We start from the raw sequence: 27,994 nt of genomic DNA on the forward strand, positions 1-27,994 counted from the left end.
GCCGCGCATGCGCAGTCATGAACGCCGGAACCGCTTCGGCCTCGCTCTTTGTATCCTTCCCAATGGAGTTCCATAGAGATACTAACAAAGAAATCCCTGGTTTAATGCCCGGAACTGCGTGCAGACGCGTCGGGGGCGGGTCGGAATTGAAACTTTTGGCGGGTTTTCAGCGCTGTTTCTTTTTGGGCGGAAGAGAAAAGTTTGCAATCTAGGTAAGAAAGTCGCAGCTTCGCCAAAACAGCGAGGAACGGGCTGCAAAAAGGGAATTGCAAGCCCATGCATTGGGCAGAGAGAGGTTTGGAAGGGTCCCCGGCGCTGCAAAAGAGGGCAGATAAGCAATTTATATTGCAAAGATTTTGCACCCAAATTCCAAGCAGCTGATCCGGAAAGTGGAGTTGCAATTGCAAAAAAGTGTGCTTTTTGCAACTTCCCTTGGAATGGGGTGCAATCTCAGCCTTTGCCCCTCAACAAACTTGGGGAAAGAGTAAATTTTTTTAAAAAAATGAGTTTCAATCCCAGGAATGGGAGTTGTGCAAGGAAAGGGGGGAAAATGGCAAATTAAAATTTTAAATCTTCGTTATTGGGGTTGGTTTTCAAGCAAGGGTGGAGTTTTGCACCCATAGAGTGGATATTTTGGCTGATTGCAATGATTCTCAACCTTAACTTTAAAGATGGAGGGGGATTTCAACTCCCAGAATTCCCCAGCCAGCTGTGCTGGCTGGGGAATTCTGGGAGTTGAAGTCTTCCCCTCCCATCTTTTGCCACCTCTGCATTTTCTCTTCTCTTCGTCTCTGGATTTAGTTACAAATCAAGAATGTATTTATTCATTTCTTAAATTTATATGTCAAGACATCTCACTATCCAAAATGACTACTGGGCATCTTACATGGTAGAAAAGCATAAATAAAAAAACATTTAATTATCTGTTATGTTTTGTTAATTACCAATTATGCCTTGTTAATTATCGGTTCTCATTTGACCAAGGAAATTCTCCAAGACTGTATCAAAAATATATATATATATATCCTCAGTGGCAATTTTCAATTCCTTGAGTTATTTATATATTGCAGTTTAAAATAAAAGTTCGGCTAAGCTTAACCTTCAGCTCTTTGGACTTCAAATTCTCCCCCGGCGCTTTTCCTACTTCAAAACGCTCAGTTTTATGCATGGTTTCTCGCAACAGCTTCGAATAAATTTTTATGTTCTTCTTCCTCGCCCTTTTACTTGTATGAGAGTCCCATATTTATTAGTTTTTCCTGTTGCTTTTATGTTCCCAGAAAACAAGAATTATTTTCTGCTGAAAGAATGGACGGTGAGTACTGAATTTTCGTGGGTTTTTTTTTTTTTAATTTATCATATCCCATTTAGCACTGGGCAGGATTCTGCCGGATCATGGACTTAACCTTGTTGCTGGTATCCTTGTGATTTATATTGATATTGTTTCCTGATTGCTTATTTGTTCCCGATGACTATCATTAAGTGTTGTACCTTATGATTCTTGATGAACGTATCTTTTCTTTTATGTACACTGAGAGCGTATGCACCAAAGACAAATTCCTTGTGTGTCCAATCACACTTGGCCAATAAAGAATTCTATTCTATTCCATTCGATTCGTTATCCACTGTAGCTGAAATGGTTCATAATTTATCCATATACAAGAGTACATGATTTAGCTGGTATAGGGTTTCCTGCCTAAACAGGGGGTAGGACTAGAAGATCTCAAGGATCCCTTCCATTTCTGTTATTCTATTCTGCTCTGCTCTGCTCTGCTCTATTCTATTCCTATTATTTTCTAGCTGCTACTTTTCATTGCTTTTGAAAAATCTCCTGAGTTTCCATGAGGGCCCTGATGATGTTACCTAGTTTGGTAATGAAATGTCTGTAAGAAAACCACCAAGCTCAGAGAGCACGAAGGAGCCCAAATATGTGTTTTCCTGAGCCTCTAGGTATACTGTGCAAACCCAGGAAATAATGCTGCTCATGTTTATTTATTTATGTATTTATTCCTATTTGTCCCAGCCCTGTCCATCTTGGAGTGTAGCTTTTGGCCAAGTATATATAGATGCATGTATACAAGATAGTCTTCAACCTACAACCACGACTGAGCCCAAAATAGCTGTTGGCTATTATGTAGGCTGAGGAAAACACACATTTGGGGTCCTTGGTGCTCCCTGAGCTTGATCTTTTTCTTGCAGACATTTCATTACCAAACTAGGTAACGTCATCAGTTCCCCCATGGAAACTCAGGAGATTTTTCAAGAGCACTGAAAAGGAGCAGCTAAATCATGTAACTCTTGTAAATGGAGAATCCTGTACAGTGGTTGCTTTAATCATACGTCTGGGCATATTTCATACAAGGAGTTAATCGTTCCAACCCTAAATTGCATTAACAGAGGGGTACAATTAAGATGACGTGAGGTACTACTACCACTCTATAAAGCCTTAGTAAAACCACACCTAGAGTACTGCATCCAGTTTTGGTCACCACACTATAAAAAGGATGTTGAGACTCTAGAAAAAGTGCAGAGAAGAGCAACCAAGAGGATTAGGGGACTGGAGGCTAAAACATACGATGAACGGTTGCAGGAACTGGGCCTGGCTAGTCTAGTGAAGAGAAGGACCAGGGGAGACAGGATAGCATCTTTCAATATTTGAGAGGCTGCCACAGAGAGGAGGAAGGGGGTCAAGCTATTTTCCAAAGCACCTAAAGGAATAATAGATGGAAACCGAACAAGGAGAGATTCAACCTAGAAATAAGGAGGAATTTTCTGATAGTGAGGACAATCAATTGATGGAACAGAAGTTGCCTTCGGAAGCTGTGGGAGCTTCATCCCTGGAAGCTTTCAAGAAGAGATTGGACTGCCCTCTGTCAGAAATGGTGGAGGGTCTCTTGCTTGGTTGGACTAGATGACCTACAAGGTCCCTTCCAACTCTTTTAATCTGTTAAATCTGTTCCAAGACAGCTTTAAATTGAGCTGGCATCCCTCTGTTGATATTTAAAGAGAAAATTGGCATTGCTTTTGAACAAGAGAGGAAAACAGGAAACTTTCTCAGGGATGCAATTATACGTTAAATTATACTTACGTTTCACTTGGTTTGAATAGCTGGAGGTGGAAGTGTTTGTAAAGGCTGCTCCCTTGGATCATTGCTAACTGGGCCGTTATCCATTTCCTTCCAGGGGCTGATGACTTAGACCTGTTAGCTTCCCTCTTAGAGGAGAATGAAGCAGAAGAAGATTCGGCAGAGAAGGAAAGAGCAGCTGACCATCAGGATGAGTATGATTTACTCTTTGAGGCAGAAGACGACGAGTCTTACACCGAGGAGGTGGAAGAGGGAGAGGAGGGCTCCACTGCTAGCCAAGAAAACATGGCTGAGCTGTTTGGGGATGTGACTGACCTGTTGGAGGAAGAGAAGAAAGAAGGAAACGTTCAGAAGATGTCCCGTCCTGTAGTTCCTGATCAAGTGAAAGAACCTTCCAAGGAAGATCTTCAAGGTCTCTTGAAACCTTCTTAAATTCTGATGGTTAAAAGTGATCTAATCTGGGGGTTTTGTCTCAAAAATCTTTAGCACGTTGTGGCCTGTTGGCTGCCCAAATCAGATGAGGAGGTGTGGGAGTCAAGGTCAGCATCAAGGCAACCTGAGAGCTCTGAGGGGGAAGAGGGAATGGAGCTGTCAGAGAGAGAGAGAGAGGAGGAGTCTGGGTTGTTCATCAGTCCTCAGATGGAGAGTCAATAACCCCCAGATCTAGAGGTGGCTGAAGAGGAAGAGGAGGAACAGCTGGGTCCAGTGCCTGATGCGTGGATGCACAGAAGGCAGAGGAGAGGAGAGCAGTTGAAATCTATGGGCCGGTCCTTGAGACGGAAGAGCCACCACTGCTAGCGAAGCCTTACCCTAACTGGGGAGAAAAGGCAGGAGATGAATAGATGTGGCAGACAATTATTCATCTTCCGGCCGGCTGGACTTGTTAGCCTGCGGTGAGAGAGAAACTTTTTGCCGGGGCTGCTGGCGCTCCTAATAAAGGAATCATTGATTTCACTTCAGAGGGTTTGTCGTGTTTGGGGAGCTGGGTCAGAACAGAACAGTTTAAAGAAATGGCGTCAAAACTGCAAACTCAAAACAGTTCAGATGTTCCTGGTGCATTAAATATTGGTTTATCGGGGGACGGGAGGTGTCCCTAATTTTTAATTTACCTAACCTTGGGCTTCCAATGATATTTGTCTGTCTTCTTCTTCTCGCCTCGCAGGTGAGTTGAGAAAGCTGCAAGAGCAGATGAAAAAATTGCAGGAGCAGTTGGGAAGGACGGCGATAGGAAAGCCAGCTGATTCTGATCCCTGCAAGAAAACATCTGGTAATTGCGTTTTTTCCCTTTTTGACAATTCTCCAACGTGCGATCCCGCATTTTATCCTGTGGACATTTCATTGTAACCCCGAGCAATTTCCTAAAATTATACGAACGCCGGCATTCAATAGAATAGTTAAAATGCTTGTGATATTTTGACGTCGTGTATACATTTCAGATTCAATACAAGTGATCACATTATGGGTGCTTGCAACTGTGGGTGCTTGCAGCTGTACTTACAGCTGCTTGGAGCATCCCACGCAGTGGTGGGTTTTAATTTTTTTTACTGCAGGTTCTATGGGCGTGGTGTGGCTTTGTGGGCGTGGCAGGGGAAGGATACTGTAAAATCTCCATTCCCACCCCACTCCAGGGGAAGGTTACTGGCTGTAAAATATCTCAATTCCCTATTGTATATTTTAATAAATTCTTTTGATTTCTTTGATCAGGGAAATCAACCGCTGGTGTCATTAAGGAAAGGACTCCTTCCAAGGTTCAAAAATGCCCGTCTTTTTCAGCCCAGCTGAACAGTCCTGCTTTAGCCCTGCCAAAAAGCCAGTTCCAGAAATCAAAATCTATGATTGCAGGTATATTAAGCCATTCCTTCTGCTTGATTTCTGGCAGAGTGTTGTAAAAAGAACGGTTGCAGGAATTGGGTATGTCTAGTTGAATGAAAAGAAGGACTAGGGGTGACATGGTAGCAGTGTTCCAATATTTGAGGGGCTGCCACAAAAAAGAGGGGGTCCATATTTTCTCCGAAGGCAGGACAAGAAGGATGGAAACGATTTAATCAAGGAGAGAAGCAACCTGGAATTAAGGAGAAACTTCCTGACAGTGAGGACAATTGACCAGTGGAACAGCTTCCCACCAGAAATTGTGGGTGTTCCATCACTAGAAGCTGTAAAGAAGAGGCTGAACAGCCATTTGTCTGGGTCTCCTGCCTAAGCAGGGGGTTGGACTAGAAGACCTCCAAGGTCCCATCCTCCTCTGTTACTCTGTTATAAAATCTGCTTCTTTCATATCTTTGAAAGGGTGAAGACATGTTGTTTTAAGGCAGTGCCTTCACGGCTCGGGAGTTGATCTAGTAAAATGCAAATAGGCTCGTGCAGATTACATTCTGCATCTGGAATATAAAATGTTACCATAAATTGGAGAAGGACACAGTTTTTTTCCAGCATGATCTCTTGCTGAAAAGAGCAAAGTAAATCAGAATGACTTATGCATGCGGGGGGCGGGGGGGATATTTATCTGTGTTTTGGGGCTGCCAGCATCTTCTGTTATTTTATTTTTTAAAAAAATATTTTCTGGAAGAAAAAAATACACCTGCAGGCAGAATTGATTGTGGCTGATTTGCAATTTTATTCCCCTGGGAAAAATTACTTATTGTTAAACGGAGAAGTTTGAGAAAAAAGCTTCCATTTTTAAGTCTTTTTTTCCTCCATGTTGTTTTTTCAGTTTTCTTCTGGGATAATGGGGTATTCTTTGTCTTCTGTTTCTTAGTGAATAAGAACCACACTTCAAAAGCTATGCCTAGTCTGCTCTCTCAGCCACTTAAATCTGTGGTTGGAAACAGACCCGCTGCGGATTCCAGTAAGAAAATTCCAGTGACAAAAAATTCCGAGATCAAGAATCAAAATGTGTCTGTGGAAATCTACTCTGGCTTGAAATTAAGGTGAGCAAACTATCCGGAATAACTTAATAATTAATTATTTTTAAATGGTATGTGGACCACAAAGGGTAATTATATACATTTCTTGTTAAGAACAATTCTGTCATCGACACCAAGGGCATAGTTTTATTCTGGATGTATTACAGGCAGTCCTCGATTTACGGCCACAATTGAGTGCCCAAAATATCTGTTGCTAAGCGAGGTAGTTGTTAGGTGAATTCTGCCTCATTTTACGACCTTTCTTGCCATCGTTGTTAAGTGAATCACTTCTGTTGTTAAGTTAGTAACCCGGTTGTTAAGTGAATCTGGCTTCCCCATTGACTTTGCTTGTCAGAAGGTCGCAAAAAGGAGATTACGTGACTCCGGGACACCACGACCGTCATAAATATAAGTCAGTTCCCAAGCATCTGAATTTCGATTATTGGATTATTACAGGGATGCTGCAACCGTTGTTAAGTATGAAAAACGATCATAACTCAGTATTTTTCAGTGCCATTGTAACTTGGAACCGTCACTAAACAAATGGTTGTAAGCCAAGGACTAACTACTCACGAGAAGCATTTGAAAACCTCTCTAATACTTTTCCAGGCATGATGTTTTCAATCTTAAGGACTTGTCTGGGCTTTTTTAAAAAATTCTTCTTCAATTCCTTAAAAAAAATATTTAAGGAGTTCTTAAGGAGCCGAATTTGTTAGGCAAGACTTTTTTGGCTGAGTATTTTTGATAAATAGCAATAGCACTTAAACTTATATACCGCTTTACAGCCCTCTCTAAGCGGTTTACAGAGTCAGCCTATGGCTCTGGGGTCCTCATTTTACCAACCTCAGAAGGACGGAAGGCTGAGTCAACCTGGAGCCCGGTGAGATTCGAACCGCCAAATTGCAGGCAGCCTGCAGTCAGCAGAAGTAGCCTGCAGTACTGCGCTCTCACCACTGCGCCACCGTGAATGTTGGAAACTCCTGAGCCGAGGTGGCGCAGTGGTTAGAGTGCAGTACTGCAGATTATTTCAGCTGACTGCTAGCTGCAGTTCAGCAGATCGAATCTCACCAGCTCAAGGTTGACTCAGCCTTCCATCCTTCCGAGGTGGGTCAAATGAGGACCCAGATTGTTGGGGGCAAGAGGTTGACTCTCTAAACCGCTTAGAGAGGGCTGTAAAAGCATTATGAAGTGGTATATAAATCTAAGTGCTATTGCTATTGTCACTCAGCCTCCTGGTTGTGTCAAGCGATGGGCGGTTAAGGCAGGATGAGGATTTCTGATTTCTTTGCAGAAAACCTCGTGTCTCTTCGACCGAGATGGAGAGGAAAATGACCGGGCGGAAGCTGATTAGGCTGTCTCAGGTACAAGACAAACTCCGATCGTCAAATCTTGAAGAAATGGATTGGGTCACCTTTGGTGTCATAATAAAGAAAATGACTCCTCAAAGCATCAACAATGTAAGTGCTTGAATGTTTGCTCGGGTCTCTTCGGCCTTCTGCTGACCGTCTCCATCCCTGGCTGGCCAGAGAAAAAAGCCATATATTCCTATGAATTTCTCACTTGCTGTATTTTGTTGTGGCCTGTCAGCCGCCAGCCCCTCCAGCACCCGAATCAAAGGAGGAGGAGGCGTGGGAGTGAGGGTCAGCATCACGGCATAAGCTCCAAGGGGGAAGAGGGAATGGACCTGTCAGAGGCGGAGTCTAGGTCGTCCGTCAGCCCTCAGATGGAGAGACAACAGCCTCCAGGTCTGGAGGTGGCTGATGAGGAAGAGGAGGAACAGATGGGTCCAATGCCTGATGCCCAAATGCGCAGAAGGCAGAGGAGAGGAGAGCAGTGGAAATCTATGGGCCGGTCCTTGGGACGGAAGAGCAGCCTCTGCTAGCGAAGCCCCACCCTAGCTCTGGGGATAAAAGGCAGGGGGCGGAGATGAATAGGTGTGGCAGACAACTATTCATCTTCCGGACGGATTGTTATGCCCCCGTCGGAGTCTGAATCTGAGGGGAAAGACGAACAGCTGATAGAGAGCGGGAGAGTGGCTCCGTTGGCTGTGGAGGAAACTGGGGAAGTGCAAAGTCAGGCTGGGCAGAGCAGGGGAGAGGTAGAACAAGGTTCAGATGAAAACCAAGGCCCACTCCCTCCTCATCCTATGGCACACAGGGAAGAACGGAGAAGAGAGCAACATGGGTTGCGTGGCTTACAAGGGAGGAAAGGGCCCCAATTCCCTTCACAAGGCACACCTGGGGATGGAGTTTAAAGGAGAGGCAAACAGGAGGATCGGTTGTCGGGAACAAACACTGAGTTCATTTTGTGTTAACTGCTTTATCTGAATTCCTGGCATCCTCCAACTGGTTTGATTTACTGCCGTGCTACTTCACTCCTGGAACTCCTTATCTTGCTTGCCCTGCTGGATTGATTACTTTAGCTTGCCTTGTTGGATTTATATTTGGAAGTTTTCTGCTTATAACGCTTGGACGGGAGTATTTTCAGCCAACGGCTGTTCCAGTTTTGTGGGAGAGTTTTTCTCCAGACCGGAGAGTAAAAGGGACGTTGGAGACAAAGTTGGAGCTAATAAAAGGACTCATACTTATTCTCTGGCTGTGTTGCCTTTGTGACACGCCCCTGGTCATCACACGGATAGAGTTGTTAGCCTGTGAGAAAGAGATTTTTTGCCAGGGCTGCTGGTGCTCCTAATTAAAGGAATCTTTGCGTTCACTTCAGAGGGTTTGTCGTGCTTGGGGAGCTGCATCAGAACATATTTTTCTAGGACTGTAACAGAGGTGTTATCAAAGGTAGTGTAAACAAGACTCTTCTTTGATAAGATATTTGGGCAGAAGAAATTTTAAAAAACGATCCTTTTGTTTTCTTTTGGCCTCCTGTTGATCTTGCATGATTCTCAGAGAGGTCGCCGGAATGAAAGACATCAATCGTCCATTTTGCTTAAAACGACCGAACAATTCTGCATTAGTTGGACATCGCTCTAGTCTCTATCTGCCCTTCATTAAATGCCTCGCTTATTGTCTCCCTAAACGGGAGACAAGTATCGTACTTGAGTTACGGTCATAATCGAGCCCAAAATTTCTCGTGCTGAGAGAATCATTTTGTCAAATGAGTTTTGTCCCATTTTACGACCGTTCTCGCCACATTTGTCAAGGGGATCACTGCAGTTGGTTAAGTTAGCAACACGTCTGGCTTCCCCATTGACTTTGCTCCTCAGAAGGTCGCAAAGGGGGATCATGTGACCCCGGGATACTGAGACCGTCATAAATATGAACCAGTTGTCCAGCATCCGAATGTAAATTACCATGGGGATGATGCAATTGTCATAAGTCTGAAAAATGCCCATCACTCACTTTTTTTCAGTGCCGTTGTAACTTCAGTCACTAAATGACTGAACGGTCACTGTTGTAAGTCAAAGACATGCACAGTCTTCTATCCATATATAGAAGGTGAATGGTCCAAGGTTTAGCAATTAACCAAATATCTAACGATATCAATAACTTAGCAATAGCAATAACACTTAGACTTATAAACTGCTTCATCGTGTTTTTACGGCCCTCTCTAAGCGGTTTACAGAGTCAGCATATTTGCCCCCAACAATCTGGGTCCTCATTTTACCCACCTCGGAGGGACGGAAGGCTGAGTTAACCTTGAGCCGGTCAGGATCGAACCGCTGGCAGTGGGCAGAGTTTAGCCTGCAATCCTGCATTCTCACCACTGTGCTCAGAGGAAAGGGAAAAGGAAGGAAGGAAGGAAGGAAGGAAGGAAGGAAGGAAGGAAGGAAGGAAGGAAGGAAGGAAGGAAGGAAGAAAGGAAGGAAGGAAAATATTGCAATAGCACTTATATACCGCTTCACAGTGCTTTACAGCCCTCTCTAAGCAGTTTACAGAGTCGGCCTTTTGCCCCCAACAATCTGGGTCCTCATTTTACTGACCTTAGAAGGACGGTAGGCTGAGTCAACCTTGAACCGGTCAAGATCGAACTACTGACAGTGGGCAGAGTCAGCCTGCAATACTTCATTCTAACCACTGCGCCACCAATTCACCACGTAAACCTATTATTGCAAATTAATGTAGGAAGGCGCTTTTTTCTCTTCGTCTCTTCCAGGGCAAAACGTTCAGCATCTGGCACCTGAACGACCTGCGTGACTTCAGCAGGTCCGTCTCCCTCTTCTTGTTTGGCGACGTACACAAAGAGCACTGGAAGACAAATCAAGGCATGGTTGTAGGCCTCCTCAACGCTAACCAGATGAAACCCAAGGAAGGATCAGAGGAGGTATGGATAAAGGTTGCGGCAGAAGGCCTCTTGATCTTTACCTCAACAAACACCTCACAACCATTTTCTGTAATGTAAGGTGTGGATGGATTTTCATGGTGGGAGAAGAAAAGGAGAAATCTGTGTGAACTTCTCTTAGGTTTCTGAGGGGTTCTCAACTCGGGAACCAGTCTTGAAGTGAAATAGGAGAACTTGCTCTCCTGTTGGCTATCATCCTTGGGCTGAAGGCCAGAAGAAAGTTCTCTGAATAGTGTTGAGGAGCAATTGGGCTGTCTCTTGGGAGAGGACCTTCTTGAGAGGGCCCTTCCACTCACAAACTCTTCCATGCCCAGAACAGATTGTGATCCGGACACAATTTGAGTGTTTGGAGTTGTCTGCAGAACAAAAATAAAGTTGAATGAAGGGAAATCTATGTGTCCCAGGAAAATGCTGCAGGATCCAATCTGGGTCGAGAGGTTTTGTCTTACGGACTTCTGGAGCCCATCTTCAAGGAACTTCTCTCTAGCGGAGTGTTTGCTGTTCTGTGTGTGGTATTTATATGATGCTTTTTAGTTGTTGATTGGGGTGTTGATGGCCAACTATTAAGTTGTTGATTTAATGTTGCCAAACTCTCACCTTCTAAGTACTTGATAAGCTGGTGGTAAATCAGCACTCCTGTTGACTGACAGGGGGCCTGTTTCCATCATTTCCCTGGCTGTTTTTGTCCCTGCCCGTCCAACAATCTTACTTAGCTGCAAAATTGAATGTGTGTCCTTGTCCATTGTGCTTTGCTGAAGATGAGCTCCAACACAAATCCCAAAGCTCGGAAGATAAAACCTCTGGTCCCGGTGACCAACCCAGCTCGGATCCTGAAAAACAAAGCTGGTTTGTTCCAGATAAAGATTGAAACATGGTTGTTCTTGCACCGGCGTTTGTGGGAGAAGTGAAGAGTAGGAGAAACATCTCAGTAGCTGCTGAACATCAGAATCATTTTAGCGGAATTAAATCTTCCCCATCGGGCTGCCACGAAGCCTTTTGTGTAGGAAAATCAAAGCTCCTTTTCCCAAGAAACTAAGCCACAATATTTGCATTCCTCCCGCCACGAAAAATGTGATTAAAATGGCTGAGAAAATATCTGCTTGATAAGGGCCCTTAATCTGTAACAACGTTGGATATAAATCCGTTCAGCTTCTTGAAAGCAAAAGCTGCCTCCCTCTTTCTCCTCAGGTGTCTCTATCCGTCGATCATCCTCAAAAGATCCTGATTTTGGGGGAAGCCATGGACTTGGGGACTTGTAAAGCGAGGAAGAAAAATGGAGAGCCCTGTACTCAGATAGTTAATCAGGTAAAAAGGGTGTTTGGGCTCCCAGGTTTTCATACAGGTAGATATTAATTACCTGCAAATTACAGTTGGGGGGGGGATCATGAAATCATTTAAAAATAAATGATAACCACAGATAGCCAAGTACTGAGTTCTCTCTCACTACAAATTTCATTTATTAAAATAATCCAGGGACTCCTCGACTTAACGACCACACATTGAGCCCAGTCTTTCTGTTGCTAAGGGAGACAGTTGTTAAGTGACTTTTGCCCCATTTTATGACCTTTCTTTCCACGGTCGTTAAATGAATCGCTGCAACTGACAAGTTAGTCACCCGGTTGTTGAGCGAATCTGGCTTCCCCGTCGACTTTGCTTGTCAAAAGGTCGCAAAGGGGGATCACGTGACACCCCCCTTTTCCCCTCCCCCGGGAGACCCTACAACCGTCATAAATACGAGTCAGTGGCCAAACTTCTGAATCACGTGACTGCAGGTATGCGGTCATAAGTGTGAAAAACGGTCTTAAGTCCCTGTTTTCAGCGCTGTCGGAACTTCAAACGGTCACTGAACAAATGGTTGTAAGTTGAGAACCGCCTGTAAAAACGGGATATAAATTAATACTGAATAAATAACTTTCCTCTGCCCACTTTAAAGGGCATGTTCAACCTCTAAGGGGAATCCTGGCTAGCTGCAAATGGAGTTTATCTATTTATTTACTATTTATATTATTATATAATTAATTTATATTATATTATTTTTATACCTTACGATTCTTGAGGAATGTGTCTTTTCTTTTACAGTATGTACACTGAGAGCGCATGCACCAAAGACAAATTCCTTGTGTGTCCAATCACACTTGGCCAATAAAGAATTCTATTCATTCCATTCCATTCCATTCCATTCTCATTTTCTATATTCTACTAATCTATTCTATTCTACTCTACTCTACTCTACTCTATTTTCTATTATATTCTGTTCTATTCTGTTCTATTCTATTCTATGACTATCATTAAGTGTTGTACCTTACGATTCTTGACAAACGTATCTTTTCTTTTATGTACACTGAGAGCGTATGCACCAAAGACAAATTCCTTGTGTGTCCAATCACACTTGGCCAATAAAAAATTCTATTCTATTCTATTCTATTCCATTCCATTCCATTCTCATTTTCTATATTCTACTATTCTATTCTACTCTACTCTACTCTATTTTCTATTCTATTCTGTTCTATTCTATTCTATTCTATTCTGAGAGCGTAGGCACCAAAGACAAATTTCTTGTGTGTCCAATCACACTTGGCCAATAAAGAATTCTATTCTATTCCATTCCATTCTCATTTTCTATATTCTACTACTCTACTCTACTCTATTCTATTCTATTCTATTCTATTCTATTCTATTCTATTCTGAAAGCGTAGGCATCAAAGACAAATTCCTTGTGTGTCCAATCACACTTGGCCAATAAAGAATTCTATTCGATTCTATTCCATTCCATTCCATTCTCATTTTCTATATTCTACTATTCGATTCTATTCTATTCTATTCTATTCTATTCTATTCTATTCTATTCTATTCTATTCTGAAAGCGTAGGCACCAAAGACAAATTCCTTGTGTGTCCAATCACACTTGGCCAATAAAGAATTCCCATTCAATTCTATTTTTTTAAAAAAATATTATTTTTGATCAGCGTCTCAGTTTCACGGACTTAATTGGTGTCTCCTGTTCCAGAGCGAGTGTGAGTATTGTCAGTATCACATACAATCCGAGTATCGAAAACGGAGCTCGAAGAGGGCAGACCTGCAGTCTACTTTCTCCACCACCCGGGCACCGAAACGGTCGGCCAAGCGGAACCTCGGCTTGAAAGAGAAGCTCTGCCAAGACGGTTTTTACTACGGAGGAGTTTCCTCTGCGGCTTACGCTGCCTCCGTGTAAGAAAATGCTCCTCTGTCCTTTTTAAGGGTGATCTGATCCCCAGAGTTTGCTCATCCAGATCTTGGTTTAATTAGATTAACAGAGTCGGAAGGGACCTTGGAGGTCTTCTAGTCCAACATTTCAGACAAGTGTCTATCTAGTCTCTTTTTAAAAGCCTCCAGTGATGGAGCATCCATAACTTCTGGTGGCAAGCTGTTCCACTGGTTAATTGTCCTCACCGTTAGGGCGTTTCTTCTTAGTTCCAGGTTGCTTCTCTCCTTGATATGTTTCCATCCATTGGTTCTTGTCCTCTGGTGCTTTGGATAATAATTTGACCCCCTCTTCTTTATGGCACCCCTTCGAATACTGAAAGACAGCTATCATGTCAGAATACAAAATTACAGTGTTGGAAGGGACCTTGGAGGTCTTCTAGTCCAACCCCTTGCTCAGGCAGGAGACCTTGTACCATTTCAGTCAAATGGTTGTCCACTCTCTTCTTAAAGAACTCCAGTGATGGAGCAACCACAACTTCTGGAGGGAAGCTGTTCCACTGGTTAATTGTTCTCACTATCGGGAAATTTCTCCTTAGTTCTAGGTTGCTTCTCTCCTTGATTAGTTTCCATCCGTTGCTTCTTGTCCTGCCTTTCAGGTGCTTTGGAGAATAGGCGGACCCCTTCTTCTTGGGGCAGCTCCTCAAATATTGCAACTCTGCTACCATGTCACTCCTGGTCTTTCTTTTCATTAGATTAGACATGAAAAGAAGGACGAGGGGTAACATGTCAATATCTAAGGGACTGCCATAAAGATTAGAGTAGCTGGATGGAAACCGATCAAGGAGAGACTCAAGCTAGAACTTTTCCTTCCATAAAATCAGAATTAATTGTAATGTTTTAAACAGAGACGTGTGGGTTTGATTTCCAGGCCTTGAGTTGTGTTCTTGTGTCCCCCACTTCAGGGCCGCAGCTGCCATTCCCAAAAAGAAAGTCCAAACGACGTTGACAAATTTAGTTGTGAGAGGAGTGGATGCGATTCTGCAGGAAACCAAAGAAAAATTGGGTAACTTCTCCTTCTGTTTCCTGTCTTGGATAGGCCAGGTTCTTTCAGCCTGGTTCTTTCCCAAAGAGGTAGTCCTCGGTTTATACGACCACAGTTGAGGCCAAAATTTCCGTTGCTAAGCAGGGTGGATAAAAATCAATGATTTTTTTTTAAAAAAATCAAAAAAATCAGATTTTTTTTATTTAAATCGGATTTTTTTGATTTAAATCGGATTTTTTTTATTTTTATCGAATTTATTTTAATAAAAAACTTTTGGGGTAAAAATCTATCGTAAGATAGTTTTCTATTTAAGATACATAAACAATTTAGTTTGTTCAGCATGAAATGGAGCTTAGTTATGTAGCAGGAGGCCGTATATTCTGCAACACTGGGACTATCGGTGAGTCAACAGCGGGTCAAAGGAGTAGCAGAGATGACAGTTGCTCTTTAAAAATTATGATTTAAATCAAGTTGATTTAAATCAAGCCTTTTTACTAGCGATTTAAATCATGATTTAAATTGTGATTTAAATCAACTCGATTTAAATCAAATCCACCCTATTGCTAAGCAAGACAATTGTTAACGGAGCTTTGCCCCATTTTACAACCTTCCTTGCTGGAGTTGTTAATGAAATCTGGCGTCTCCGTAGACTTTGCTCACAAAAGGAGATCACCTGACCCAGGGACACTGCAACTGTCATAAGTACATGCCAGTGGCCAAGTCTCCATATTTGGATCACGTGGCTACGGGGGATGCTGCAACGGAAGTTTTGAAATTTCGCATTTTACAGTGCCATTGTAACTTCGGACGGTCTCTAAATGAAGTGTGGTAAGTCGAGGACTACCTGAAATTGAAGTTGAAGAGCTTCCTCCATCTCATCTGTGGTTCCGTTTTAGGTCTCGGAAAGCCACCCTGTTCAGAAGAATTCAAGGAACTCTTGGCGATGCCCTCGTCTGGAGCCCGGAACCTCAATAAACACTTCACCCAAGGTGGGGCATCAGGTACGTCGGAAAGGAACATGGGATACATGCTGGCTTGTTGGTTTGAGAAGAGCTGTCACAGATTCTCGGTTATCCAGGTCATGGTTGTCCCAAAGGGGCTTTTCTAAAAAGGACACCGTTCTTTCTTGGTTTTCTTTGAAGATATTTCACTTCTCATCCAAGAAGAAGCTGCTCCTTCTTCTTCTTCTTCTTCTTCTCCTCCTCTCCCTCCCACTTCTACCCTCCTCTCCTCTAAATCTTCTTGGATGAGAAACAAAACGTCTTCAAGGAAAATCAAAGACTAGTTGATTAGGAATAGCAACTTTCGGATGTCACATCTTCAGTTTTCTCTCTCCTTTCTTTCTTTCTATCTTCTCTCTTCTTTCTTCCTTCTTTTTCTCTCTCCTTTCTCTCTTTTCTTTCTTTCTTCCTTCCTTCTCTTTCTTCTCTCTTTCTCTCTTTTCTTTCTTTCTTTTCTTTCTTTCTTCTCTCTCTTTTTTCTTTCTATCTTCTCTCTCTTTCTTCCTTCTCTTTCTCTCTCCTTTCTCTTTCTTTTCTTTCTTCCTTCCTTCTCTCTCTCTCTCTTCTCTTTCTTTCTTCTCTTTCTCTTTCTTTCTTTCTATCTTCTCTCTCCTTTCTTCCTTTTCTTTCTCTCTCCTTTCTCTCTTTCCTTCCTTCTTTCCTTCCCTCCCTCTCTCTCTTTCTTTCTTTCTTTCATTTTCAGGATCTACAGGGAAGCCAACCTCAGTTATCCACTCCATCTCTCCTTCAGCTTTGCTGAAGCTACAGAAACAACAAATGTTGGCGGCCCGGAAACGAAGATCTGATGAAATCCAAAGAAGGTAACAACACTTTTTCCATTTTGTTCTGTAGGAACACATGGCTTAATGGTCCTATTTTTATTTTATTTTTTTAGTCCTTGACTTACAACCATTTGTTTAGTGGCGACTATTCGATGTTGCAACAGCACTGAGAAATGTGCAGCATCCCCATGATCGCTTGATCAGAATTCAGTTTTGAACAACTTTATGAAATGTTAAAGATTCCCCTCGCACATGTGTGCTAGTCATTCCTGACTCTAGGGGGGGCGATGCTCATCTCCATTTCAAAGCCGAAGAGCCGGCGCTGTCCGAAGATGTCTCCGTGGTCGAGTGGCCGGCATGACTCAACGCCAAAGTCGCACGGAACGCTGTTCCCTTCCCACCAATGGTGGTCCCATTTTTCTACTTGTATTTTTCTACGTGCTTTCGAACTGCTAGGTTGGCAGAAGCTGGGACAAGTCATGGGAGCTCCCCCCGTTATGCGGCACTAGGGATTCGAACTGCTGAACTGCCGACCTTTCGATCGACAAGCTCAGCGTCCTAGCCACTGAGCCACTGCGTCTCTAACTTTTTTATGAAATGTTAAGTCAACCTCTTTTGGGGAGATCATCAGCTATCTCTGATGGAGCCCAAAAAACATTTGGACAATATATGCCATTCTCCCCAAGGTCGTGATAATAAAACATGTTGTTTCTGTGCCAGAATGGTCTGCCTCAGGAGCATTGTGTTTTTTCCAGAAGGAGAAGTTGTGGCACATTCCAGAAAAAGAACACAATATTCCAGAATGTACCGGAATGTTCTTTCTTTCAGACTTTATATATACACAGCTAAGAAGCTTTACTGAACAAGCCCTCAGCCATTGTTTTCACAGGGGCCACATCAATGATTCTGACGTAAATTTTAAAATGTTTTGTTTTCTCTCCGGCTCGTTGAGATCAAAGTGATTTCATCAGCTCCATTAATTCGCATGTTTTATGCAGGATTTGTTTTTATTTGAGGAAAGATCTGCTGATTTTTAATTTCTAATTCGTTCCTAAATGGAGTTTTAGTTCTCCCATTTTTGCCACCACTTGAGCTGATCTTCCTTTTCTATTTTATTTTATTTTATTTTATTTTATTTTATTTTTTATTTTATTTTATTTATTTTATTGAAAAGACTGTCAGGATAACAATGCAAATAAGGCAGAGCCAGAGAGAAATCAATGGCAAATCTTAACATACAAGCTAATAACTATAACTGTGCTATGTTAAGAGTACAGTATTAATTACAGTAATACAACTAAAAAAAGAGAGAAAATAAAAGAAAACTTCAACTAAATTTCTATTTACATCAGCTTATTTACAAATGTTTCCATATTATATCCATAGTTTTATACATTTTTGTTGTACAGACATTCATAAACTTCCCTCTCATTTCTACTTCTTGTCTTTATCCATTCATAAAATTTATTCCATGTCCTTTAATATTTCAAGTCTTCTTTATCTTTAATTTTTACAGATCTGTCCATTTCAGCCCAATCCCAAATTTTCCTAATTATGTCATCCTCTGATGATCTCGGATATTGATCCATTTTCTTTGTGTTGATAGGTTTCGTTTCAAGGCTGCCTTACCTAACTAGGGGGGGAAATGCAATGTGGATTTTGTTAACAGAGGCTGGTTGCATCAGCCATTCTCAACCATGCAAACCAGAAGGGTTTATTATGTGGAGTTGCTTAGAAAATGACATCTGTGGGAAGCTTGCCAGATTCTTCTATCAAACTTAATTGTCTTTAAAATAAAATATGTACAGGCAGTTCTTGTCTTACGACCATAAGGGAACCTGCTGTCCTGGTCGTAAGCCACAACGATCATAAAATGGGTCACACATGAAATTTTACGAACCTGATTTTACAATCTTTTTTTGGCAGCCGTTGTTAAGTGAACGCCATGGTCGTTAATCAAACCAATAGTATATAAGCGCTGGTTTTCAGCAAAACCAGTGTAAAATGCAGCCACATGTTTGATAAACAGGCATCCATGCAACCCTCTACAAATGTGGAACCCTATACAAACCCCGTGCAAACGTGGTTGCTGAGTGACCCACGTTTGATCATGTGACCCCTGGGGGGGGGCAACGGTCGGATCTCTGAATCCGAGCGGTAAATAGCCTCCCTATAGGTCTGTCGTAACTTTGAACAGTTGTTAAGCAGCCAGTCATAAGTCGAGGACCCCCTGCATAGAAAACTATGTTAATGATGAAATTTGAAAAAGCTGGCTGGGTGTTGTATTTTCGTTTTGTTAAAATAATTTGCAAAAAAACAAAACAAAAAAGACTCGGAGAATAAGAAATTAATTGAAGCAGAAAATGAGGACCCTGTTTCCCCCAAAATAAGACATTCCCCTGATAATAAGCCCAATCAGGCTTTTGAGCGCATGGCAATAAGGCCAAGCGCTTATTTCAGGGTTCAAAAAAATATAAGGCAGGGGTCTTATTTTCCGGGAAACACTGTAGAATAGAATAGAATAAATATTGGAATGAAGAATAGAGTAAGAATAGGATAGGATAGGATAGAATATAGAATAGAATAGATTAGAATATAGAATATAGAAATAGAATAGAACAGAACAGAATAATACTTTGGCCAAGTGTGATTAGACAAACAAGAAATTTGTCTCCAGTGCTTACCCTCTCTGTACATACAAGTGATAAATCATGTTCATTGTCATCATAAAAATACATTCGTCATAAATCATAAGATACAATGCTTAGTGTTATAGGATGCTAAATAAGCAATCAACATAAATTGTACTGGGATACTAAATAAAACAATATAAATCTTAAGCAACAAAGTTCTAGCCATAAGAAGAAAAGGAGATAGGAAAGATGGGAAGGAGAATAGTAACAGCCTTACTACATAGTTGGACAGCATTGTGGGAATGAGTTGTTTGGGGGAGGGGGACGACGACTAAGGGTCTGATCCAGGATTTGGCAACTGTCATCAACAAACAAACCACCATCACTTCCCGAGAAATGCTCAAAACAGACATTGGAGCAGATGCTTCCTGGAGTTTATCTCCTTCACTCAAAACTATAATTTTTATTTTCACCACTTTGTTGCAGATTTCTTCAGGACCCTGCTGTTAAAAAGACCCCAGTCTCTTCTGTGGGGCAGGCTGTGCTGCAGTCCCCAACTCCAGCGTCCGAGTTTCCTAAAGCTGGACAACTGTCCAGCCCCCAGACCCCCAGACTTGGTTCGGGTCTCTCTGAAGGGGACGACGTTCTCTTCTTTGACGATTGCCCCACTCCGGCCCCCAAACTGAGCCGCTTGGCAGAAGCCAAAAAGGTAACGGAGACCCCCAACTCGTAATTCCTTTATGTGCAAAAAGGCAGGATATAAAATGAAGCCGTTTCTTTATATCTATATATCTATATATATAAACGTGAAAACCACTCACGCCGTAATCACGAAATCTCTAGAACCGTAAAGCCTACAAACTTAAAATTTGGCACATATGTTCCTCTTGGCTTCTAGGTGCTCGCTAAGAAAGGATTTTTCGAAATGACCATCAGATCATTAGTATTTCTTATATTATTATTATTATTATTATTATTATTATTATTATTATTATTATTATTAACATGCTCTGAGGGAGAGAAAGGGATAAAATAGGAGAGGCTTCTGTGGGGAAAGCCTGAGGGAAAGAAGGGGAGAGGAGAATTTTCAAGCTGTAAGTGTCGATTTATCAAGCTTGATCACATAGTTTCGTGCTCGGGTATCCAGCTAGTATGTGTCTGTGTGTGTGTTTTCTGAGGTTTTCGCGGGTGTTTGTATATAGGTCTTTGGTTATTCGGGTTTTCTCCCGCGTAAAATTGGACATTGCCAAGACACTTCCAATTTTACGTGGGAGAAGACCCGAATAACCAAAGACCTACACACACACACACACACACACACACACACACACACACACACACATATATATATATGTCTTTATTCAGTTTTGAAAACAAACATTAAAGTACAAGTTAGCATAAAGAGGAAACGGAGGAGGAGAATAACAGCTGCCAACGGCAACCAAATAATCCATCAAATATATAACAAAAGTAACCTCCAATTTATTTCAAGTAGACAAGGGGAAATACAATATATATAACAATCTTTCTTTAATTTACATAAATAATATTTAAAACCTCTGAAAATCATAAATAGTCTTTAAAAAATCAATACTTATATTCTTTGCTTAATTTTAATTATTAGAGTGAAGGATGAATTGGTTGATAGGTTAGTCCTTTTAAGATCTTGATTCCCAGCACTGCCTGCTAACCTTTTTTTTTTTTAGCCATTTTGATAAACTTTCTGCCAATTCTCCAAATTCATTTTGAATGACGTATTGGTACATATTAATTGGGGTTCCTTCTAGAATCCCCCCCAAATTTCTACTTGAAAAACGGATGGAGAATTGGATGCTAAATGGTATAAAACCTTTTTCCTCGTTTTTCTTTTTTCTTTTGTTCAGAGGGAAAAAACTTAAGATGCGTGGCACGCTTTGGGTGGTTTAAATTTCTTGTTATAACCTATGATCTCGCAGATTTAACTTGTGGGGGGAAATCTGTGAGTGTTGGACGTGTATAACATTTTAGAAATTATGGTTTCTGAAAGGCCTTGTTCCATCGGTGTTCGGGATGTAACTTCCTTTTGTCGTGCTGGCTTTTCGCACGAGATTTGACTGTGTTTCTAATGGCTTTCTTTCAGATGGCAGCGATAAAGAAACTGCGCGCAAAAGGCCAGATCCTTTCCAAAGTAGATCCCAACAGCGTCAAACGGAAACGATCAGATTTTGACGTTCCAGGGATTTTTGAAAGAGTGGAGCAAAATATCGCCGATTCAGAAGGTGCGGAAAACCCTAGATCCGATGACGGTTATCCTTTTGTTTGTCTATTTACAAGGGGGTCCTTGACTTACAGCTACAACTGTAATTCCTGTTGCTAAACGAGACATTTGTTAAGTGAGATTGATAGATAAATAGATTGATAGATAAATAGATTGATAGATAAATTGATAGATAGATAGATAGATAGATAGATAGATAGATAGATGAGAGAGAGAGAGATAAAATATGTCATAGTTTAACAAGTTAAACAGATCCTCGAAACAATTAAGACTGGCTAATTAAAGGAATCTTCTTGCCCAGCTACACTACTTGAATTTGTGTTGTGTATTTCTGCAGAGGGGGGAATATTAGAGCCCGTCGAAAAGAAACGGCGCCAGCAGCTTGAATACCTGGAATCGGAGGAGTTTCAGGAGATCCTGAATGCTCGCTCAAAACACAACGGTGTCCTTAAGGAGGTGAGCCCGTCCTACGTAAAACCGTTTGGAGAGCGGCCAAGAATCCGTCAAGGAACTGACGAAGCCAAACTGTGGCTGTGCTTACGGTCTTGGCATCCGTTTTCCTTTTGTGTTTACGGACTGACTTGCAAAAGCCATAAACGATCATCAAAGCACTTTTAAATTTGGAAGATTGGATCGTAAAGGTATTTTTTTTTTCGTCACCTTCGTAACTGGAATGGCTGTGAAAAGTTGCTAAACGAGGATGGACTCTATTGGGCAATTTGGAAGGGTACAACTCTAACTTTAAAAAAAAAAAAAACCTGGTGATCCAATTTGAATGAATTTTACAGTAGAACTTGGGGTGCTGGTTATAAAGCTATCCTTAAACCCTGGGTTGCGGGTAAAGTAGGAAGTAAGAGTCCTACCTATCAATGGGTGGAAAAAAACCATTAAAGTGATTTTAAGTATGTTAAGCTAGAAATTTTCCCAGTTTTCTTTTTGACAGACAGGACTTTCCATCCAAACTTGGCATATCTCAAGGAAATTTGCACACTGGTTTGTGTGTTTATGACCCGGTTTTGAGACAGTGATTGTACTCCAGGGTTTAAATACAGGTCCTCGTTTAGCGACTGCCTCAGCAATGCCATAATGCTGAAGCAAAAGTAACTTTCCAATGGCTTTTTACATCCAAGCAGTCCTCAAATTAAAAATCTTCCCAGGTCCGTAAAACAAAGAAAAGCTGAAAGATTTCCTGCTACATGCATCTTAAACGTTTAGGCAAAGATTTTAATAATCATGGTTTCTAAATATACTTTCTTATTCAGGTTCTTAAGCAACTCCTTGTTTGGAAAAAATAATAAAAATAACTTTCTCCCCAAGGCATTTGAGCTAGGATGTTTGGAGTCTGATGCTGGCATTTTGTTTGGGGAGTTTCCTGTTTTAACTAAGGGGTTCCGATGATGTGGGGTGGTTTTAATTTTTGTATCCTAAACAGTATCAGTGAAATGGGGAGGGAAGGAAGGAAGGAAGGAAGGAAGGAAGGAAGGAAGGAAGGAAGGAAGGAAGGAAGGGTGGGTGGGTTAAGGTAATGATGATTTAACAGGTGACCAGCTGCTGTAAGGCTGGGTTGTCTCAAACTAGCAATCACACTGTAAACACTCTGACAGGAAAGATGGAAGGAAGGAAGGAAATTTGTCTTCAGCATAACTCATGTTATTTATACCAGTTATTTTACATGGCAAGATTAAAACTTTATCATCTCCAGTTCAATCTCTCTCTCTCATTCCCATATCACAGTTTGAGGCTGAGATGCAGGAAAGGTACTTCGAGCCCTTGGTGAAAAAAGAACAAATGGAAGACAAGATGAGGAGCATCCGAGAAATGAAATGCCGTGTGGCAACTTGCAAAACGGTAGGCCAACTGGAGAGGGAAGGAGGAAAGAAGGAAAGAAAGAGAGAGAGAGAGAGAGAGAGAGAGAGAGAGAGAGAGAAAGAAAAAGGAGGAAGGGAAAAAAGAGGAAGGATTATGACTTCCACCTTTCTTCTATTGAGTAATTATCCTTTTATTCTTCCCACTTCTTCTTTGACCCTTTTTAATCCCCAGACTCATAAATAATCAGTCCCTTTTCAACAAAAAGTCCCTATATAATTGTTCCAGTCTTCTAGAAGAGTCTTTATTATTTTTTCCTTCACCAAACTGGTTAGCTTGCCTGTTTCTTCAACCCCCATACATTTTTTTCTAATCCAATCCTCTATTCTAGGTATTTCATTATTCTTCCATCTTGGCGCATACAATAATCTCGCCACAGTTGTCACATGCATCTATTTTTTTTTCCTCAAACTGCGTCTCTTCTTTTTCTCTTTTTCACCCGTGAAGTGCAACTACACCTATTTCAAACTGCTGGATTCGTGCGTGGCGGAAGGTCACGCTTACCACTGGCACAACGGGATGAAGAGATTTTTCAAGTGTGCCTGCGGGAACAGAGCCATTTCCTTGGACAAGCTCCCCAAAAAACACTGCAGGTATGCAAAGTGGGGGCGGGGGGTGTCTTCCTTTTTGTTGTGGCCCGCTGGCAGCCCGGAGAGCTGGCAGCAGAGTTGGACAATGAGGAGGTTGGAGAGGAACTTGGGCCAGCTCTGGGGGCTGGGGAAAGCTCGGACGAGGGCTCTGCATCAGAGGCAGAGAGGGAGATAGACAGTAGCGAGACAGATGAACAGCTTGAGCCCGTTCCCAGTGTGTGCATGCGCAGAGCTGCCAGAAGACAAGAACAATTAAGAAAGCAGGGTCGACTCGGGAATAAGGCCACACATAATTGGCCCCTCCCACAGGACATAAAAGAGGAGCGAACGGGACGTGGGCTTTTGCAGGAAGCGATTAGTTCATTTGGTTGATTCAAGGTTGGAAAGTTCTGTTCGTGACTCTAAGAGACTCTGTGCCAAGTTTGGCCTTGCCCTGCGTTTGGAGATTGGTTCTCTGGCAGCGTTCCAAGGGAGATGCGGTGGGTGTTGATAAGCATTCCTCTGGAAGACTGTTTGCCAAAGCCTTGTTGACTGTGAATGACCGTAATTCATAGTCGTTTAAATAAAAGAAGTTTGGGCGGAATTAAGACTTCGCTTCATGCTTCCTAAGGAAGACTAGATCAGAACAACTTCTGTTTGCAACCCCTGAAAAATAACTTATTCTGTATGGAATATTTTCCGTCAAGATAGAGGTTATCCTTGATGGAAGATTGGGGTGCCCCTTGTCCAGTCTCTTAAACTAAAACGCGATGGGGGGGAAAAAACACACCAGGGCATCGTTTTTAACACCAGACTTTCTATCAACGATCTTGGCTTTGTCCTCTTATTATTATTATTAAGACACGAAATGAATCTTGATGATCATTATTTTTTCTGCCTTCTTCCTCTTTCAGTAATTGTGGCCTCTTTAAATGGGAACGTGATGGAATGCTCAAGGTAAGAGTCAGCCAAAGGTTTGCTACCAAAATTGGATTAGAAAGGAAGTCCTGTGTAGGGTCTTCAGTATTCTCTATGAGCTTGGTGATTGTCTTGCAGGCGTTTCATTACCAAACTAGGTAGTATTGTCAGGGCTAGAACGGGTGGGATTCTAGCACTGATGATGTAGTTGGGCAATAAAATGTCTAAAAGAAAACCACCAAATTCAGAGAGCACAAGGACCCACATAGTCCTCCTCCTCTTCCTCCCCCTCCTCTTCCTCCTGTCCACACCCCTCTCCCTTCTAGCACTGATGATATTAGCTAGTTGGGTCATGAAATGTCTGCAAGAAAACCATCAAACTCAGAGAGCACCAAGGATCCCCCAGTCCTCCTTCTCCTTGCAAACTCCACCCCTTTATAGCACTGATGAAGTTACCTACTTGGGTCATGAAATGTCTGCAAGGAAACCTCCAAGCTCAGGGAGCACCAGGGACCCCACAGTCGTTGTCATCATCCTTCTCCCCCTATCTACCCCTCTCCCTTCTAGCACTGATGATGTTACCTAGTTTGGTAATAAAACATCTGCAAGAAAACCACCAAGTTCAGAGAGCACCAAGGACCCCCACAGTTCATCCCTGGGCCACAAATAGTCTCTTGTATAAGAAGCCTTAGCTTTGAAGATTATTTTATGCGCTCAGAAAAATCCAGACATTAAAAGTCTAAAGTTCGTGGCCTGAAAATTCCAAGGAAGTAACTTCAGGGAGATTTCATAAAAAAATATTTTGAATTGGAATTGCATTTGGGTGGGATTGTTGTTAGAAGCTAACTTGTCCTGAGAAGACCTGTGTGACACCATCCCTGTATCTACAGTTAATTATGGGCTAATGGATTGAATTATCCATTAAGAATAATGGATTTGAATTAAGAGCCTATAGTACAGTGGACTAAAGCACTGTTATTAACATCTTATTAACATCTGCTGCTTGCAATTACTGCAAGTTCAAATCCCACCAGGCTCAAGGTTGACTCAGCCTTCCATCCTTTCAAAGGTAGGTTAAATGAGGACCCAGATTGTGGGGGCAATAAGATGACTTTGTATAAATATACAAAAAGGATGAAGGCTATTGCTTAACGCAGTGTAAGCCACCCTGAGTCTCCGGAGAAGGGCGGCATATAAATTAAAGCCAAAAAAATAAATAAAAATTATGGGTTAATGGATTGATACTGGGACGCGGTGGCTCAGTGGCTAAGACACTGAGTTTGTCGATCGAAAGGTCGGCAGTTCAGCGGTTCGAATCCCGATTGCCGCGTAACGGGGTGAGCTCCCGTGACTTGTCCCAGCTTCTGCCAACCTAGCAGTTCGAAAGCAGGTAAAAAATGCAAGTAGAAAAATAGGGACCACCTTTGGTGGGAAGGTAACAGCGCTCCGTGCGCCTTTGGCGTTGAGTCATGCCGGCCGCATGACCACGGAGACGTCTTCGGACAGTGCCGGCTCTTCGGCTTTGAAACGGAGATGAGCACCGCCCCCTAGAGTCGGGAACGACTAGCACATATGTGCGAGGGGAACCTTTACCTTTAATGGATTGAAGCTTATTTTGATGGGAAGGATTGTGAAGCTTATTTTGATGGACAGCAATGGCAGCTAACGGGACATTTCCTTTCCTAGGAGAAGAAAGGCCCCAAAATCGGGGCAGAAACTCTCCTGCCAAGAGGAGAAGAACACGCCCAGTTTCTCAACAGCATGAAATAATGGCGGATGGATCCTGCCTTTGGCTATTGAATTTCCCCTCTGGAGAACTTCAGAACTCCGTGAAGCGTTTTCACACAGCCATCTTCCTTCTACGAACGACAGTCCGATCCGAATAACTTTTTCTGTTCCTTTGAAACGTGATAGGGATGTGGCTAATGCTCGTCCTTCATTGGATTTGGGAAGAAATGTCTTCTCGGATAGTTTGTGGCGTATTTAGAATGGAACCGTGAAGTCCATTTCTTTGGAACTTTCTCTGAGATTTTGGCAGTTCAGGATGAGGCTGAAAAAATATTGGCACTCTTGTTTTCTGAGGTTCAGTTGTAGCTGAAGAAATCCTCCGGATAGGTCTTCGCCTAAAGCAGTGTTTCTCAACCTTGGAAGCTTGAAGATGGGTGGACTTCAACTCCCAGAATCCCCCAGCCAGCAGCGCTGGCTGGGGGAATTCTGGGAATTGAAGTCCACCCATCTTCAAGCTTCCAAGGTTGAGAAACACTACCCAAAATCATTTCAGACAAACAGAAGGCATTTGATTGAGTAGACCACTCAACGAGATAGAACAATGTAGGATAGACAACACCACCAACTGATGGACAACTGATGATTCTGGGAGTTGAAGTCCACCCATCTTCAAGCTTCCAAGGTTGAGAAACACTGGCCTTGGCAATTTTAAGACTTGTAGACTTTTAACTTCCCAGAATTCATGGCTGGCTGAGGAAATTCTGGGAGTTGAAGACTTAAAAGTTGTCAAGGTTGGACACTCCTGTGGTTACGGCTTCATCATCCCTTGAAATAGGATGTTTTAAAAATCCTCCTTGCTTTAATGTTGGATCATTAACAGCACACCTGTGTGACTGTTGGATTTTAACCTTAGCAACCTTGATATATGTACCCAAGTGTTTGAAAGAAGACCCTTGTGATTTTAATAAAAGCAAGAGAGCCTGTGTTTTACGAGCTTCGCTTTTTAAATTCTGTTTTAATCCAGGAAGCTAACATCTGTTTGCTGATGATGTTTCAGAAAACACACACTACAAGTTCCAGCATCCACTGCCACTATCCGCCATACTAGTAAGGGCAGCTGAATGTTGTATTTTAACATAGTTTACAAAGTTGAATCTTCAAACCCTGAAAGAGTGCGTGGAGAGTTATGAAGGGCAAACAGGAAGGATTTTTTCTGGAAATAATGTTTCCAGAGGCACCCTGGGATGGGCAAAAAAGTCAACATGGTGCCTCTTTAAAAAAAAAGGAGACAAGGTTTTGATTATGCTGCTGAAGTTGCCCTCTTGGCTTTTTTCAACCTCTCCCTGAATGTGATAAAAGTGTGTCAAGAAATCGTGAGCTCTTCCAAATTAAGAAGAGTTGACGTATAGGAATTGGTACTGAAACTTTGCTAGTGTTTTCTATATATTGAGACTAATTCCATTGTGGAATCATTTACGTTGATCATTTGAATAGTTTGTTGGCCGTGTGTCTTTCTTTTTTTTCCAATCTGTATTTCTCCGATTAATCCCTTCACTTCCGATAAATAAAATTGCCATCGATCGGCAGATCTTAGCATATGTCTACCGGAATGTTGAAATGGGCTGCAGTGGTTGAATTTTTTTTTTTAAAAAAAATTGTAATTTTATTAGAACACATATTAGACATTTACACAACATACAACATATAAATAACTTATCATATTTAAGCATTGTTTCATAG

General features: G+C 42.0%; 1 protein-coding gene across 2 annotated transcripts; it reads left to right on the forward strand.

Annotated features, from left to right (window-relative positions):
* The first annotated feature begins 26 nt into the window (after positions 1 to 26).
* Positions 27 to 27,847, forward strand: MCM10 (minichromosome maintenance 10 replication initiation factor). Of its 2 annotated transcripts, none has more exons than XM_087874348.1 (20): positions 27 to 212; positions 1,278 to 1,312; positions 3,180 to 3,494; positions 4,245 to 4,349; positions 4,787 to 4,924; positions 5,838 to 6,009; positions 7,277 to 7,442; positions 10,090 to 10,257; positions 11,464 to 11,580; positions 13,283 to 13,482; positions 14,421 to 14,521; positions 15,397 to 15,501; positions 16,205 to 16,322; positions 19,403 to 19,625; positions 21,036 to 21,174; positions 21,511 to 21,629; positions 22,908 to 23,021; positions 23,487 to 23,632; positions 24,523 to 24,565; positions 26,213 to 27,847. In XM_087874348.1, the coding sequence occupies exons 2-20, from the start codon at positions 1,306 to 1,308 to the stop codon at positions 26,294 to 26,296; spliced, it is 2,580 nt and encodes an 859-aa protein (XP_087730474.1). In that variant the 5' UTR covers positions 27 to 212; positions 1,278 to 1,305; the 3' UTR covers positions 26,297 to 27,847. The 2 variants fall into 2 exon arrangements, with proteins under 2 accessions (XP_087730474.1, XP_034277982.3); XM_034422091.3 differs by having other exon boundaries at positions 51 to 212; positions 15,397 to 15,489.
* The last annotated feature ends 147 nt before the right edge of the window (positions 27,848 to 27,994 follow it).

The sequence above is a fragment of the Pantherophis guttatus genome, chromosome 7, assembly GCF_059756535.1.
Source record: "Pantherophis guttatus breed Tessera chromosome 7, ASM5975653v1, whole genome shotgun sequence".
In the NCBI taxonomy this organism is placed as follows: Eukaryota; Metazoa; Chordata; class Lepidosauria; order Squamata; family Colubridae; genus Pantherophis; species Pantherophis guttatus.

What these genes read in the sequence shown, in the direction of transcription:
- MCM10 (XM_087874348.1), top strand. An exon ending in GCGGCTTACGCTGCCTCCGT is followed by an intron (nt 13,483 to 14,420) that starts GTAAGAAAATGC and finishes CCCCCACTTCAG; the next exon opens with GGCCGCAGCTGCCATTCCCA. An exon ending in ACAACGGTGTCCTTAAGGAG is followed by an intron (nt 21,630 to 22,907) that starts GTGAGCCCGTCC and finishes CCCATATCACAG; the next exon opens with TTTGAGGCTGAGATGCAGGA.